Raw genomic sequence first — 18054 nt, 5'->3', positions numbered from 1 at the left:
ACATTGAGCTCATCCACACACTTTAGTTCTACTCTTCTAACACACTCATCACTCCAAATGGATCATTGATTATTGATCACCTCTAACTGTGCTGATCAGCAACAAACAACTTTTGGCTTTTTTAGGTTTGATGATTTTGGTTAAAATCTGTTGAAGTGGATTTAACCAATCAGGGCTCACCAACCCTGCTCCTGGAGGTTACCTGACTCTTCAGGCTCCGCCCACTGCTAATTAAGTAAGGTGTGCTCAGCCAATTAGCTGCAGGCCTCATATTGTAGCAGATCCTCCAGAATGAAAACTACATGTTTCAAAGATGATCAAGAGCTTTAAGTTTTGTGTTTACAAAATGAATTTCCTGCAGTTTAAAAAAAAAAAAAAAATCATGTTTTAAATTTGGTGCTTTTTCGTTCCACTTGGTGCAGAATGATGTCCGCATTGATATGGACCAATCAGCATACAGTATTAGTGAGTGATCACTTCGTAAGATGGCGGTGTGCACAAGTCCACAGACAGACCAGATCAGATTTTCTGTCTCTGAAAAATGTTTCACTCTGCACAGTTTCTCCAGTCACAGGCACAGAAGCCTATAAGTTCTTCAGAGCTGTCTGGGTGTCTTGGTGGCTTCCCTCACTCTCAATCACTCAGTTTTTGAGAACTGCCTGCTGCACACAGACTTACTCCACAGTATCAGACTGTTTGTATTTCTGAATGATTGATGGAAATTAAATCCAAGAAAATGCTCATGTGTTCATCTCCGTAAGAAAACTGGCTGTGAAAATAATGATTTAGTGCAGAACCACTGATGGTGCTTTAAGATTTTCTATCATCCAGAACAAGTGAACACATGAGGGCAATCGCATCTCCTCCTCTCTCCTCTCCTCCTGTTTGTCTCTATCTCTGTCCCAACCTTTAAAGTCTCAACTTCACCAGACTGTGAATTCTTCAAACTGCTTTTGGAATAACCATGGAATTGATCAGTTGGTCTCTCAACACTATTGATACCATCTTTTCAACAAGGAAATCAGGGTTGGGGGACCCTCCATGCCCAGAAGGAACCTATCACACAGGTTAAGTTCTCGACGGCTGGAAGAATTGGCGCATAGCGTGCTTGGCACCACTCTCCATGGAAGATGTCGAGGATTTATTCTTATTTGCCTTTATGGTAGGAGGGCTTCTGTGACTAGGATAAGGCACTTCCCTGATCCACCGAAAAATTGGCAAGATGGCTGCCACCAAAACCATAACCCCACATCTGTCCGTCATGATTATCGAGGTTGGCAAGGTTGTACAATCTCAGACTACGTTAAGTTTTGAACTTAAACGCAAGATGGAAACCATCTCAGAGCAGCTGTCTGCCCTGCAAAAGAATTGATGTTAGAGATCAGTGAATATTCACACAATTGGATCTGGACAGTTAAGAGAAGCCATATTGGAGTTCTGTGTTTCTCTGCCTAAACCTACACACGGCAGCCTTATCAGCTACCAAAGGTCAAAATGCCTCGCTTGTTTTCCTCCAGAAAGATTTCAACGGCCCTGGTGATGCATAAGGCTCCCCCTTCATCTGCCCTCCCCCACAGTCTGTGGTGGTCGACAAGGCCACTTCAGACCCTACGCGCACATGGACAGTGACTGATATGAACCCACCTGCACACATGGACGCACTCTACCCCCACCTCCCTTTGTGTTTCTGTCCCCACTCCACCCACCCCGGCCTCCACACTTGCCACTCCTGATGATGCATTGTCCTTGAAGGGATCAATAAAGTTGTCTGACATTTGAAATCTGAACCTTTAATGGTCCTGAAGCTGAAAACTGCAGGAATTTGGAGACACAAACAACAAACTTTGAATTCTTCAACCTAAAGACTCAACAAAGTTTTGTTGGAGCTCAGAGATGTTCCATGAGGAAGCTTTTCTGAAGCTCTTTCATGTGATGCCTATGAGGAAACACCAGACTTGACTAATCAGCTGTGACTGCAGCAGGTCCACACAGAGAACATGCAGGCACCAGGAGATCTCCAGCAGCAGGTTTGTGACTCCTACTTCAGAGAAATGAAGCTCTCTGTTTCCATTCCTGTTTGAAACATGTGACTCTGAACAGACTGACAGATCAACTGTTTTTGTTTGTCTTTGCACCAGAATGTGTGAACAACTAACAAATGATTTCCTCAAACACATGAGCAGAACATACATATGTAAGTTAGAGGTCAGTTGACCATCAGCTGGATCTCTGGCACGTGTTCATGGCAAACAGTAACAAAGAGTCGTCACAGAGAGTTTGCTGTTTGTCAGTGTGAGGTGTCTGAGGTCAGGTCGGTGCATCAGGTCCACAGGAACCACACAGAGCTCCTCCATCAGACCCAGTCCATACCAGAGAGAGTCCGGAGTAGATCCAGCAGCTTGACTGAGTCTCCTGGATGGTTGTAGCTCAGGTCCAGCTCTCTCAGATGGGAGTGGTTGAAGGTCAGAGCTGAGGTCAAAGAAGCACAGCCTTCATGTGTGATCAGACAGCCTGCAGACACACAAACCAGCAGACACAATGTGAGGACAGTGTCAGGACGTCCCCACTTTGCAGCAGCACGGACACACTGATGTCTGCTGCAAGATGAGCTCATGACTGTGGTTCCAAACATTGATATCCATCAACACTCCCACAACATGACAGGGAGCAAAGCTGCAGCTTCACTCTGATTTATGGAGCTGCTACACAACATGGATGAGTGCTGACCTGAGAGTCTCCAGGTGACAGTGTGGACTCTCCAGTCCAGCAGACAGCAGCTTCACTCCTGAATCCTGTAGATCGTTGTCACTCAGGTCCAGTTCTCTCAGACTGGAGGACTGAGAGCCGAGAACTGAGCTGAGAACTTCACAGCTTCTCTCTGACAGATCACACAAACTCAGCCTGAAGACCAAATCAAAAAGAAACAGATTTGTGTCGTCATGCAAAGGTTCAAATCGTTCCGCACCTCAGGCAGGATCCAGAGACCATCTTTAGACACAAAGTGTTTTTATTCAGTCCAACATTATTCTTTAGTGGATTTAGATGTTTACAGTCATGTGCTGGGAAATCAATTCTCAAATATCTATCATTTATTTTATAAATGTTGGGGTTGGAATTCGACTGATGGCCACCTGATTGATGGAAACCTGTTTCTACTTTTAGTCAGGTCCTTCTTAAAGTCTTGCAGTTCCTCAAATGGCCACAAGTCCACGAGTTACTGGCCACAAGTTACTTTCTGTAATTCTCCTTCAGACAACATATCTGAGCGTTGACATGATACTGAATCTGAGGAAACACTTTAGAATTCAGAGAGACATTTTGAAACATTTGAAGCAGAAACTAAATCCTGACCTGAGAGTCTCCAGGTGACATTGTGGACTCTCCAGTCCAGCAGACAACAGCTTCACTCCTGAATCCTGTAGCTGGTTGTGACTCAGGTCCAGTTCTCTCAGACTGGAGAACTGAGAGCTGAGAACTGAAGACAGAACTTCACAGCTTCTCTCTGACATATTACAGCCAGATAACCTGCAGAGAAAATTAAAAACAAGACCGCAGACATGTCCATAAAAATCATAGAGGTATATGCTTTGCAAACTTAATACCCATTACTACATTGGATGATGTTGAAATTGAGAATGGCCCACTGGCTGTTCCAGCAATAACAAATCAATCAATCAACATTTCTTTATAAAGCGCTTTACAGCACCGACTGGTGTCCAAAGTGCTTAGCATTAAAAACCCAAATTTACAAAAATAAAACACATATAAAATAAAATTTTAAAACAACACATAAAAAAAAGAACATAAAAATAACAGAACATGTCACCTCCCCACTAAGTGTTAAAAGCCAGTTTAAATAAATAAGTCTTTAACTTAGATTTAAAAAGTGCTGGGTCAGGAATAGTACGTAACTCAAGAGGTAGCTCATTCCACAGTCTGGGGCCAGCTACCGCGAAAGCATGATCACCCCAGCGTTTATATCTTGACCTTGGAACATCTAAGTAAAGCTGGCCAGACGCCCTTAATGTCCTACTGTAGGTGCGCAAAGTTAAAATTTCAGACAAGTAGGGAGGTGCAAGGTCATAAATAGCTTTAAAAACAAACATTAAAATTTTAAAATCATTTCTAAAACGAACTGGAAGCCAGTGGAGTGAGTACAGGATGGGCGTAATATGCTCACGTCTAAAAGTGTTTGTCAAAAGACGAGCAGCAGCATTCTGCACCAACTGGAGACGTGCAAGAGACGACTGATTAATGCCCGAATAAAGTGCATTACAATAATCAAGTCTGGAGCTGATGAAATCATGAATGGCCATCTCAAGATCACGTCTACTGAGAAAGTGCTTTATTTTAGCCAAAAGGCGAAGTTGGAAAAAACTAGCTTTGACAACAGAATTTATCTGTTGATCGAACCTCAAACAGCTGTCAAATATCACTCCCAAATTCTTGACAGCTGGTTTTACATAGTTAGCCAAAGCACCAAAATTTGGTGTTACCACATTTGGTATGCCAGTGCGCTCAAACACCATGATCTCAGTTTTACCATCATTCAGGTAAAGGAAGTTTTGGGACAGCCACTGCTTTACATCACGAATACAATTAAATAATGATGACAAAGCATCACTCCCATTAGTCCTCACAGGCAGATAGATTTGCAGATCATCTGCATAACAATGAAAGGACAGGTTGTGCTGGGTTATAACTGACCCCAATGGCAGAATGTACAAAGAAAATAGAATCGGCCCAAGGACAGATCCCTGCGGCACTCCACAGCACAGAGGAGCAGTTGATGAGGAAAGGTCCCCAATCATGACAGAAAAGCTCCTTTCAGCCAAATATGATCTAAACCACTTAAGTGCAGTACCATGAATGCCAATAAAATGTTCCAACCGGGAAACAAGTACTGTGTGATCCACAGTATCAAAGGCTGCTGTGAGGTCCAACAGAACCAGCACAGCAGGATTCCCTGTATCCACCGACAGAGTAATATCATTATGAACTTTTAAAAGTGCTGACTCAGTGCTGTGTCGCGATCTAAACCCAGACTGGAATTTTTCAAGGATGAGATTGTCTTCTAAAAATGATTGTAACTGTAAAAAGACAACCTTTTCTAAAGCCTTAGATAGAAATGGCAGATAAGACACAGGTCTAAAATTGGATAAAACTGATGAGTCCAGGTGAGGTTTTTTAAGAAGAGGTCGAACCACAGCATGTTTAAAAGCAGCTGGAACAGACCCTGATCTAAGACAAGCATTGATAAAAGTTAGGAGACCTGCTCCAACAGTATTAAAAACCTCCTTCAGCACCTTAGCTGGAACAACATCAAAAGGACAACTTGTAGATTTTATGTGTTTTACAACATCAGCGAGAGATGCAAAAGAAATGGGCTCAAACTGTTCGAGCACAGCAGAATGTGCACGAGGAGCAGACAACTCAACATTACAGCTCTGATCAGCGTTCTGTCTGACTGATGAAACCTTATCAATAAAAAACTGAAGAAACTCCTCACAGGTTGTGGTTGTAGCGTCCAACAAAACAGAGGTGTGTGGATTTACAACTGAGTTTATAGTCTGAAATAACACACTGGGACGATGACAACTGCTCGAAATAATACAACCCCTGGCAAAAATTATGGAATCACCGGCCTCGGAGGATGTTCATTCTGTTGTTTAATTTTGTAGAAAAAAAGCAGATCACAGACATGACACAAAACTAAAGTCATTTCAAATGGCAACTTTCTGGCTTTAAGAAACACTATAAGAAATCAAGAAAAAAAGATTGTGGCAGTCAGTAACGGTTACTTTTTTAGACCAAGCAGAGGAAAAAAATATGGACTCACTCAATTCTGAGGAATAAATTATGGAATCACCCTGTAAATTTCCATCCCCAAAACTAACACCTGCATCAAATCACATCTGCTCGTTGACATTAACCCTATGTCATGAAATTGACCCTATGTGTCTTTTTGCAAAGAATGTTTTCACAGTTTTTGCTCTATGGCAAGATGCATTATCTTCTTGAAAAATGATTTCATCATTTCATCAGAAAAGTGTCCAAAATATCAACGTAAACTTGTACATTTATTGATGATGTAATGACAGCCATCTCCCCAGTGCCTTTACCTGACATGCAGCCCCATATCATCAATGACTGTGGAAATTTACATGTTGTCTTCAGGCAGTCATCTTTATAAATCTCATTGGAACGGCACCAAACAAAAGTTCCAGCATCATCACCTTGCCCAATGCAGATTCGAGATTCATCACTGAATATGACTTTCATCCAGTCATCCACAGTCCACGATTGCTTTTCTTTAGCCCATTGTAACCTTGTTTTTTTCTGTTTAGGTGTTAATGATGGCTTTTGTTTAGCTTTTCTGTATGTAAATCCCATTTCCTTTAGGCGGTTTCTTACAGTTCGGTCACAGACGTTGACTCCAGTTTCCTCCCATTCGTTCCTCATTTGTTTTGTTGTGCATTTTTCAATTTTTGAGACATATTGCTTTAAGTTTTCTGTCTTGACGCTTTGATGTCTTCCTTGGTCTACCAGTATGTTTGCCTTTAACAACCTTCCCATGTTGTTTGTATTTGGTCCAGAGTTTAGACACAGCTGACTGTGAACAACCAACATCTTTTGCAACATTGTGTGATGATTTACCCTCTTTTAAGAGTTTGATAATCCTCTCCTTTGTTTCAACTGACATCTCTCATGTTGGAGCCATGATTCATGTCAGTCCACTTGGTGCAACAGCTCTCCTAGGTGTGATCACTCCTTTTTAGATGCAGACTAACAAGCAGATGTGATTTGATGCAGGTGTTAGTTTTGGGGATGAAAATTTACAGGGTGATTCCATAATTTATTCCTCAGAATTGAGTGAGTCCATATTTTTTTCTTCTGCTTGGTCGTCCGAGGCCGGTGATTCCATAATTTTTGCCAGGGGTTGTATGAGACAGATATTGTGCTTTTGCCTCTTTCACAGCCTTCTGATAGTCAGTTAGACTGTCCCTCAGAAAACCCAGAGACACCTGTAGTTTGTCCTTTTTCCATTTTCTCTCCGCCCGTCTGCAGCGTTGCCTGAGGGCACGGGTCGTGGCATTTAACCAGGGGTCGGATTTTGATTTCCTGGATTTGCAGCGCATCGGTGCAACAGAGTCCAAAATTACTGTGCGTGTAGAGTGGAAAGAAGAGAGGATGTTATCTGGGAGTAATGGTGAAACCAGTCCATTCATGGCATAAAACTGAGAGTCCATGAAGGCAGCAGCAAAGTCCCCCGCTGTCGAGGAGGTGACCAAACGGCGGCGAGAGACAGGAACAAGTGGCTTACTAGCAGATGGAGGAGCAATAAATTCAAAAATAACAGGAAAGTGATCTGAAATAGCAATGTCTGATATGTCCTTAAGTGAAACTGAGAGCCCAAAAGAAATAACCAGGTCCAAGGTGTGTCCAAGACTATGTGTTGGTCCATCCACAACTTGTGTTAGACCAAAAGAGTTCAGGAGGCTTTTAAAATCATCAGCCAGCTGATTAGAAGGACAACAGATATGAATATTAAAATCACCACAGACCAAAAATTTGTCATATTTTGGCATAAAATCTGCCAGAAACTCAGAAAACTCCTGAATAAAATCCATATTAAATTTTGGTGGACAATAAACAACAGCAGAGAGCACAGGACAGTCGAACTCCATCACAAACAACTGAAGTTCAAAAGTGGAGTAGACATTAGAAGATAAAAATCGGCATTTAAAACTGTCTTTAAAAACTGTGGCCACACCACCGCCTCGACCTGATGCTTGCGGGGAGCTGAAAAACGAGCAGCCGGGGGGGAGGAGCTCAGAAAAGGCGCTATTTTCACCTGGTTTCAACCAGGTCTCCGTTAACAGGAGAAAGTCCAGATCATGACTGGAGAAAAAGTCATTCAAAATGAAAGTCTTACTTGTGAGTGACCTTGTGTTGATGAGCGCCACACGGACTGAGCGCACATCAGTCTGCTGGGAGACACGACTGAGCGGGTGCAGGTTCTCCTGCACGCAGCCACGACTGCAGCTCCTCACAGGACGGCGACGCGGAAGTGGAGACCCGGCACCCTGGACAACCGGCTGGAGCCACCGATAGCGAAAAGTCAGGGAACACGGCACGTCGTAGCCGTCATATGGTGTGAAGAATCCGGCTATGAATTGTCGTGGAGCATGTTTGCAGGAAACAGCCAGGCACACTCTGAGCCGAACACGGACTCCTCCTCTCTTCCCACGTCCTCTGCGACGCAGACGCCGAGGCAACACGCCGGCGTAGAAAGTCTGATACGGATGCTAAGACAGGTGGCGGGGTAGCCGCATCCCTGGCCGTCCGCCCGAGCCAGGAACAGCGAAATTCTCCAGCGAAGCCCGAAAGCTGATAAAAGTCTGGCGATCATACACAAGGAGCGGTGACACATTCCATGCAACAAAGTGTAAAAACAATAAAAACGACACTAAAATAAGCGAGTGCCGACGGCAGGCCACATACAATGGCGCCATCTTGCCGCAGACCACTGATTTCGTGTTTCTACCTATAACCTGCCTGGAATGTCTCAAACCTAAACCTACTTCCAGGCATCTTATATATGCTGCTCTGGAACCACCCCTAAATCCAAACAGTCCAACTGTCAACCCCCTTGAGGTCCTTCCTCAGTCTGGATCTCATTAACATAAGATGACTGTTCTCAAAATCTGTCAGGATTTGGCCAACAATCTGGCCAACAATGGACACAGCGGACGCAGACGTCTTCCAGCTGGCGGTACACCACCACAGTCGGCAGCTCACTCTGCAAGAGGACCAGCTAGCCGTTCTGAACTCTGGGATTAGTGAGTTAGCTAAGCAGCAGGCTTCTTTCATGGCCTCAGTGAGCTCTCAGATGGAGTAACTACTCTCTACCATTAAGCATCAGGCTATGACTAGTACGGCTCTCGCCGATGCACCACTTCCGGGACCATCATTAGCCCCACCGGCTCCTGTACCCGTGGTTTGTAATCAACTCTCCCGGCCTGAGCGTTTTTCTGGAGAATCCGGGGATGTCAAGCCTTTCATTACACAATGTGAACTTCATTTTGAATTAATGGCGTCAATGTTTCCGTCCGATAGGGTGCAGATAGCATTCGTCATTACTCACCTGACCGGCCGGGCTGCAGCGTGGGCCACGACGGAGTGGAGCCACGGTTCACCATCTTGCTCCTCCCTGGCGGCCTTCACTCACGCTCTAGAGCAGGTCTTCCAGCACACCTCGCCGGGGTGCGAGGCGGGGCGTTCGTTGATGAGGTTAAAGCAAGACAGTCGCCGGGTGGCAGATTACGCCATCAGTTTTCGCATCCTCGCCTCGAAGAGCGAATGGAACCAGGCAGCGCTCCAAGATGTCTTCTTCCAGGGTTTGAGTGACGTCATGCACCCGAGGTTCCAACCAATATTTGTAACTCTGAACTAGAGGACGTACCAGTTTGCTACCATGATTTAGCGCTCGTCTTTAGCAAAGCTAAGGCTAAGTCTCTACCTCCGCATCGGGAGTACGACTGTGCCGTCGATCTTCTCCCTGGGGCGACTCCTCCCCGGGGAAAATTGTTTTCTCTCTAAGGTCCCGAACGAGCAGCGATGAATTCATACATCCAGGAGTCACTGGATGCTGGATTGATTCCTCCATCGTCATCCCCCGCTGGAGCCGGGTTCTTCTTCATTGAAAAGAAGGATAAGTCACTTCGTCCTTGCATTGACTATCGGGGGTTAAATGATATCACCGTTAAAAATCGCTATCCTCTGCCACTGATTTCATCTGCTTTTGAGCTGTTAGAGGGCGCTAAAGTGTTCACAAAATTAGATCTTCGTAATGCCTACCATTTGGTCAGGATTAAGCAGGGAGATGAATGGAAGAGTGCTTTTAACACCCCAACTTGGCACTGTGAGTGCCTGGTGATGCCTTTTGGTCTCACAAATGCCCCAGGAGTCTTCCAAAATTTGGTAAATGATGTTTTACGAGAATAATTAAATTTGTTTTTGTTTACCTGGATGACATCTGATATTCTCTCCCAATCTCCACATGCATATTCAGCATGTCCGTTCGGTCCTGCAGACCCTATTACAGAGCAACCTCTTCGTCAAGGCAGAAAAGTGCGAATTCCACAGGACTACTGTATCATTTTTGGGATTCGTCATCTCTGAGGGAGAGATTCGAATGGACCCAAACAAGGTGGCGGCAGTGCGTGAGTGGGCAGTTCCAAGCAATCGAAAGGATGTACAAAGATTCTTGGGATTTGCTAACTTTTATCGAAAATTTATCAGGAACTTCAGTACCATCGCGGCACCTCTCCATAATGCAACCTCATCCCTACAGGCGTTCAAGTGGACGCCTGAATGTGAGGAGGCATTCCGGGTCTTAAAGCGACGCTTCACCGCTACCACGGTGCTGCACCTTCCTGACCCTGCACGGCAGTTCGTGGTCGAGGTCGATGCTTCCGATATCGGTGTGGGAGCAATTCTGTCGCAAATAAGTCCTAAAGATAAGAAGTTGCATCCATGTGCCTATCTGCCCTATAAGTTGTCAGCGGCAGAACAAAATTACTCCATCGGCGACCGCGAACTGCTGGTGGTAAAAGTGGCCTTGGAGGAATGGCGTCACTGGCTTGAGGGGACACAATTGCCATTTCTAGTGTACACAGATCATAAAAACCTCACTTATCTTCGCACTGTGAAGCGCTTAAATGTTCGTCAGGCCCGGTGGGCAATCTTTTTTAGTCGATTCAACTTTGTTATCTCGTACCGACCCAGTTTGGAAAAACGGGAAGCCTGATGCCTTGTCCAGGCAATACGATAAAGCCGATACACCTTCTGACCCCAGCAATATTCTCCCAGCATCATGTTTTATCTCGGCCATTACGTGGGAGTGGAATCACGGGTAAAGGAAGCCCTCCGCAACGTTTGCGTGCCTTCTAATTGTCCTCCGGACAAGTTATTTGTACCTGACACCCTCGGGGGGGGGGGGGGGGGGGGTTATCAAGTGGGCTCACAATAGCTGGTTTTCGTGTCACCCTGGAATCAAAAAGACGGTTCACGTCGTGCAACAACGTCTTTGGTGGCCGCATATGGTTGCAGATGTTACGGAATATGTAAATGCCTGTCAAACATGTGCTATGCATAAGTCCTCATCACGCCCACCTGCGGGCTCGTTACTACCTCTTCCCGTTCCCAAACAGCCTTGGACTCACATCAGAATGGACTTTGTATCTGGTCTTCCCCCCCTCACGCAGCAACACTGTGATTTTGCCTGTTGTAGACAGATTATCCAAGATGTGTCATTGCCCAGTTTGCCTACTGCCAAAGGAACTGCTGAAATTATGTTAACTCATGTATTTCGTCTCCATGGTTTTCCCCAGGATATTGTCTCTGACCGGGGCCCGCAGTTTGTGTCCAGGTTCTGGAGGGAGTTCTGTCGCTTACTCGGGGCCACCTCCAGTCTCACGTCCGGCTATCATCCCCAAGCAAACGGTCAGACTGAAAGATTTAATCAGGAATTGGAAAAGGGTCTTCGAATTTTGTGTTCTCAGCATCCCTCTACCTGGTCATCCCAACTGCCTTGGATCGAGTTAGCTCAAAACAGTCTGCCCTCTGCTTCTTCTGGTTTCTACCCTTTTCATGTGGTGTTTGGTCATCCTCTCTCTTTGTTTTCTTCCTCCACCCTTCGGTCCCCGGTCCCGTCTGCCCTAAGTCTGATTGTCAGGTGCCAACGAACTTGGGAGCAGGCACGTCGTGCCCTATGCCGTTCCTCGGCACAATACAAAGCTGCCGCAGACTGCAAACGGTCCTCGGCTCCCGTCTACACACCTGGTCAGAAGGTCTGGCTCTCCACCCAGCATTTGCAGCTACGGGGTGTTCCTCGGAAACTGGCTCCCAGGTACGTTGGTCCCTTCCCCGTGTCCAAGGTCAATAACCCTGTTTCTGTCCGTCTTCGTTTACCTGGTTCTATGCATGTTCACCCCACCTTTCATGTCAGTCATGTCAAACCCTTTAGGTCCAGCCCTTTGTGCCCTCCGGCTGTTCCCCCGCCTACCGCCCGGTTCGTGGGGGGGGGGGGCGGTCTGTGCGTCGGCTTCTGGCTTCGCGTCGGAGGGGCCGCGGGTTTCAGTATTTGGTGGACTGGGAGGGGTACGGCCCCAAGGAGCGGTCCTGGATTCCCTCCCGCTTTGTCCTGGACCCCTCTCTCATTAGGGATTTTCATGCCTCTCACCCTGCCGCACCTGGGCCGTCGGGGGCCGGCCTTTGAGGGGGGGTACTGTCAGGATTTGGGTCTTGCCAGCTTTTATTTCTTGGCTCTGTGTTCTTCAGTTACTTTTGTTTATTCTGTTGTGGGGTTTTTGTTCTGTTTGGGTCTGTCTTTCCTGTCTGTCTCTGCTGGCTCTTGGTGGTGGGTGTTTCCCTCTGTCTGGCCACGCCCTCCTTCTGGTGTGTTCCACGCACACCTGTTCTCTATCTGCACCTCATCACCTGGGTGTATTTAAGCTCTCCATTGTGCCTTACTCCCTCGCCAGATTGTAGCGCCTTGTGCCTCTTTCCAGCTCTGTTCGTGTATTTCCTTGCCTTGCTTCGTTTGCCTCATAGTGTTTTTTGACTACCTGCCTGTGTACCTCGACCACGCCTAGCCTGATGTATTTGTTACTGTTGCTCTTTTTGGACTTCTTATCTGTGTACCGACCCCAGCCTGTTTACAGAGTAAACATCTCCACTGCGTCCTGCATTTGTGTCCAGCCCGTCAAACCTGATAAAATCATTGCTGATTAATGATCTAATTATAGATCATTCCTTAGATATGATTGGGTTATTTGTAACCTGGCTGAAACCTACAGCTGTCCTCCCCTTAAATGAGGCCGGCCCATTAGCATACACATTTAGTCACGTCCCTCGTGATACAAAACAAGGTGGGGGCATTGCTCTTATTTATAAATCTAGGTTTAGTTTATTAGCTGTTGGGGGTCACAAATATAACTCATTTGAACATCTGATTCTCTGCTCTGCCCACAATGCTACGTATTGCCAAGGTCAGAAGAATAAAAATCAGCCATATTACTTTGTCACTATACTGCATATACTGTAGGCCCCCTGGTCCATACTCTGAATTCTTAGATGAATTTGGTGAGTTCATCTCTAACTTGTCAGCTAGTGCAGATAACATTCTGATTATTGGTGACTTCAACATTCATATAAATAAGCCCTCTGATCCCCTCGGCAAGTCATTTATGGAAATTGTGGATGTATTAGGATTCCAGCAATGCATTCAGGAGTCGACGCACATTCATGGAGATACCCTGGAATTGATTCTCATACATGGTATTGCTGTCACAAATATTGACATCATACCTCTTGCATTGGTGGTCTCTAATCACTCACTTATTAGGTTTACAGTTTTGCTGCCATGTTTAGTGGAACAATAACCTTATTTATCACTGCAGTGATGCATCAATTCATTCACTACAACTGAGCTCAAAGCTAAGCTGCCTGATATCTTAGCTTCACATTTGGAAAATGCCTAATCAGTAAACAGTCTTGTGGACAGTTTAAAAATCAGCGCTCAAAACTACACTTGACATGATTGCACCACCTATATTAAAACCACAACCCCCCAAAACACAGTCACCTTGGTTCAATGATTACTTGCATGACCTCAAGCATAAGGCCAATGGTCTAGAACGGAAATAGCATAGTTCAAAATTAGAAGTATACCACCTCACCTGGCGTGATGCTATCTTAGACTATAAGCATGCACTACTGGCTACAAAGCGGACCTATTACTCTAATTTAATCAACAAAAACAAGCATAACTCAAAATTCTTGTTCGACACGGTGGCAACACTTATACATGGACAACCACCTGCAAGTTGCTCTAATTTTACAGCATAAGATTTCTTGGATTACTTTGAGAAGAAAATAGATGACATTAGGTTAAACATATCCCAGCATGCCTTAACCCAGCCACGACACCCTGCTATTGAGGTGGGTGCCATCACTGAGGTTTTACCCAGATTAACAGAATTTGATAGTATCTCACTGGGCCTGCTGACAAAACTCATAAAGTCTACAAAAAGCACAACTTGCTTATTTGATCCCATGCCAACAAAACTGTTTAAGGACCTGTGGCCCACTGTTGGGCTGACTGTGCTGGAAATTATTAATCTTTCATTAACCTCTGGATCTGTTCCTAAATGTTTAAAATCTGCAGTGATTAAACCATTGCTTAAGAAATCTAATCTTGACTCTAGTATATTGAAAAATTGCAGGTCGATATCAAATCTATCATTATACTCTAAATTTCTGGAAAAGGTGGTTTCACAGCAGCTCGTGGACCACCTTACTGAGAATAATCTTTTTGAGCCACTGCAGTCTGCTTTCAGAAAATACCATTCCACAGAGACAGGTCTCATGAAAGTGGTGAATCATCTTCTGCTTGCAATGGACACCATTACAGTTCTGGTGCTGTTAGAACTTAGTGCTGCTTTTGATAACTGTGGATCATCATATTCTACTTGATAGGCTGGAAAATCATTACTGGGAATTCCCTTGCATGGTTGACATCATACCTGACCAGTCTTTCTCACTGTGTTTTATACAATAACACTACCGCTAACATTAGTGACATGAAATTTGGGGTTCCACTGGGGTCCGTCTTAGCCTTCCTGCTTTTCTCCCTTTATATAGCACCCCTTGGGCGCATATTGCGGCACCTTTCATTGCTATGGTGATGATACTCAGTTATACATGCTGATAACTGCTGCTGGTAATCCCATCCACATAAAATCCTTACCAAGGTAACACACAACATAAATGCAACGTTGCTGGAAGGTTGCTGACAACGTAGCAACGTGAATATGTAGACTGCCCACAACATTGCTATAATGTTGTCAGCAACGTTGCTGACAACATTGTGGGGAGTCTACAAATTCATGTTGCTACAACATCATTGCAGCTTCTGTGCAATGTTCCGGCAACATCAAATTGTCAGCTGGGTAGAAGTTTGCCTTGCATCAGTGAAAAGCTGGATGTCAAGTAATTTCCTACTTTTAAACTCTGATAAGACTGAAATGATGGTTCTTGGTCCAGTGAGACATCTGCATCAATTTGACCAGCCAATGCTTAACCTAGGGACATCTGTCATACATCACACTGACAAAATGGGGAATAATTTTTGATCCTACGTTGTCCTTTGAGCTCCACATTAGAGCTATTATGAGGACTGCTTTCTTCCACCTGCGAAATGTAGCGAAAATTCGTCTCATCCTGTCTATGGCTGATGCTGAGACCCTGATTCATGCATTTATCTCTTCTAAATTGGACTACTGCAGTGTTCCATTTTCTGGTTTACCGCAGTCCAGCATTAGGGCTCTCCAATTGGTTCAAAATTCTGCTGCCACACTTTTGACACAAAGCAGAACGTTTGACCACATTACACCCATTTTGACATCTCTTCACTGGCTTCCAGTCCCTGTGAGATAAGATTTTAAGGTTCTGCTACTAACTTATAAAACTGTTCTCGGACTGGCACCTTCCTACTTACAACCCCTGGCAAAAATTATGGAATCACTGGCCTCAGAGGATGTTCATTCAGTTGTTTAATTTTGTAGAAAAAAAGCAGATCACAGACATGACACAAAACTAAAATCATTTCAAATGGCAACTTTCTGGCTTTAAGAAACACTATAAGAAATCAAGAAAAAAAGATTGTGGCAGTCAGTAACGGTTACTTTTTTGGACCAAGCAGAGGAAAAAAATATGGAATCACTCAATTCTGAGGAAAAAATTATGGAATCACCCTGTAAATTTTCATCCCCAAAACTAACACCTGCATCATATCAGATCTGCTCGTTAGTCTGCATCTAAAAAGGAGTGATCACACCTTGGAGAGCTGTTGCACCAAGTGGACTGACATGAATCATGGCTCCAACACGAGAGATGTCAATTGAAACAAAGGAGAGGATTATCAAACTCTTAAAAGAGAGTAAATCACCCTGTAAATTTTCATCCCCCAAATTAACACCTGCATCAAATCAGATCTGCTCATTGACACTGACCCCATGTGTCTTTTTGCAAGGAATGTTTTTGCAGTTTTTGCTCTATGGCAAGATGCATTATCATCTTGAAAAATGATTTCATCATCCCCAAACATCCTTTCAATTGTCCAAAATATCAACATAAACTTGTGCATTTATTGATGATGTAATGACAGCCATCTCCCCAGTGCCTTTACCTGACATGCAGCCCCATATCATCAATGACTGTGGAAATTTACATGTTCTCTTCAGGCAGTCATCTTTATAAATCTCATTGGAAAGGCACCAAACAAAAGTTCCAGCATCATCACCTTGCCCAATGCAGATTCGAGATTCATCACTGAATATGACTTTCATCCAGTCATCCACAGTCCACAATTGCTTTTCCTTAGCCCATTGTAACCTTGTTTTTTTCTGTTTAGGTGTTAATGATGCCTTTCATTTAGCTTTTCTGTATGTAAATCCCATTTCCTTTTAGGCGGTTTCTTACAGTTCGGTCACAGAAGTTGACTCCAGTTTCCTCCCATTTGTTCCTCATTTGTTTTGTTGTGCATTTTCGATTTTTGAGACATATTGCTTTAAGTTTTCTGTCTTGACGCTTTAATGTCTTCCTTGGTCTACCAGTATGTTTGCCTTTAACAACCTTCCCATGTTGTTTGTATTTGGTCCAGAGTTTAGACACAGCTGACTGTGAACAACCAACATCTTTTGCAACATTGCGTGATGATTTACTCTCTTTTAAGAGTTTGATAATCCTCTCCTTTGTTTCAATTGACATCTCTCGTGTTGGAGCCATGATTCATGTCAGTCCACTTGGTGCAACAGCTCTCCAAGGTGTGTTCACTCCTTTTTAGATGCAGACTAACGAGCAGATCTGATATGATGCAGGTGTTAGTTTTGGGGATGAAAATTTACAGGGTGATTCCATAATTTTTTCCTCAGAATTGAGTGATTCCATATTTTTTTCCTCTGCTTGGTCTAAAAAAGTAACCGTTACTGACTGCCACAATCTTTTTTTCTTGATTTCTTATAGTGTTTCTTAAAGCCAGAAAGTTGCCATTTGAAATGACTTTAGTTTTGTGTCATGTCTGTGATCTGCTTTTTTTCTACAAAATTAAACAACTGAATGAACATCCTCCGAGGCCGGTGATTCCATAATTTTTGCCAGGGGTTGTAGTTGACCTAATTAAACCCTACGTACCAGCCCGGGCTCTACCTTCTCAGGGTGCAGGACTACTTTGTGTCCCTAGGTTGAATAAAAAGTCTGCAGGTTACAGAGCTTTCTCTTATCATGCACCTGATTTGTGGAATGATCTCCCTGCATCAATAAAACAGTCAGATTCTGTAGAGACCTTCAAGTCCAGACTGAATGTGACATGTTGGTGCATGGTGTACCTTTAAGGTAATGGTGGGTGGTGCCAACATGGCCTTGAAAGTTCAGAGCGTGCACAGTGTGCGTGCACACACACACCACCTGGAGTGAGATTCATGGTGGTGGTGGTGGCGGCGTGCCGTGCACTCCTGCGTGACTTGGTTTGGGGGCAAGTTCTACACTCTAGGCTGCGCATTTCAGTCAGTTTTTCCAGGTCAGTCTTGTGCTCTTTGTTGGTCTTGTTTGATGTTGTTGTGTTATTTAATCATGTTTGTCTCGGGTTCAGGGAGCAGGTTGGTCTGTGTTTGCGTGTCCTTCCTGTTTGGTCGCATTACGTGCTGGTGGGCACGTGCCGTCGGCTCAGGGTTCAATACCGTGGTAAGTCCGTTCATTGTTCTCGCTTGTTTTTACGCGCTGTGCCATGGCTGATGTTAAAACTCACTTTAGAGCCTGGGTTGTTGCAGGAATCTGCTGCTGTGAATTCCTTTGCAATACTCCCCCACCTCCTGCTGTCTGCGACCGTGCACGCCTCCACAGGTAGGCACAAAGAAACACGGCTGATGCAGCTGTCGCACCTTGGCGATTATCCAGCGTCTGCCGACACCCCTGTTTCAACCCAGCGGT

General features: G+C 44.6%; 1 protein-coding gene across 1 annotated transcript in view; it reads right to left on the bottom strand.

Moving 5' to 3' along the window:
- Nucleotides 1-2687: 2687 nt before the first annotated feature.
- The window catches only part of LOC117530546 (protein NLRC3-like), a 29854-nt gene continuing 14487 nt past the window's right edge, over nucleotides 2688-18054 (bottom strand). Inside the window, exons 4-6 of the mRNA XM_034193441.1 lie at nucleotides 17318-17337; nucleotides 3352-3528; nucleotides 2688-2901 (exon numbers count right to left, since the gene is read on the bottom strand). Coding sequence (XP_034049332.1) covers nucleotides 2703-2901; nucleotides 3352-3528; nucleotides 17318-17337 — 396 coding nt within the window. The 3' untranslated portion in view covers nucleotides 2688-2702. The remainder of the gene's footprint in view (nucleotides 2902-3351; nucleotides 3529-17317; nucleotides 17338-18054) is intronic.

Source organism: Thalassophryne amazonica, chromosome 18, assembly GCF_902500255.1.
Source record: "Thalassophryne amazonica chromosome 18, fThaAma1.1, whole genome shotgun sequence".
Taxonomy (NCBI): Eukaryota; Metazoa; Chordata; class Actinopteri; order Batrachoidiformes; family Batrachoididae; genus Thalassophryne; species Thalassophryne amazonica.
Note: the sequence above shows the minus strand (reverse complement) of the source record. Positions and strands in the feature narration are given on the sequence as shown.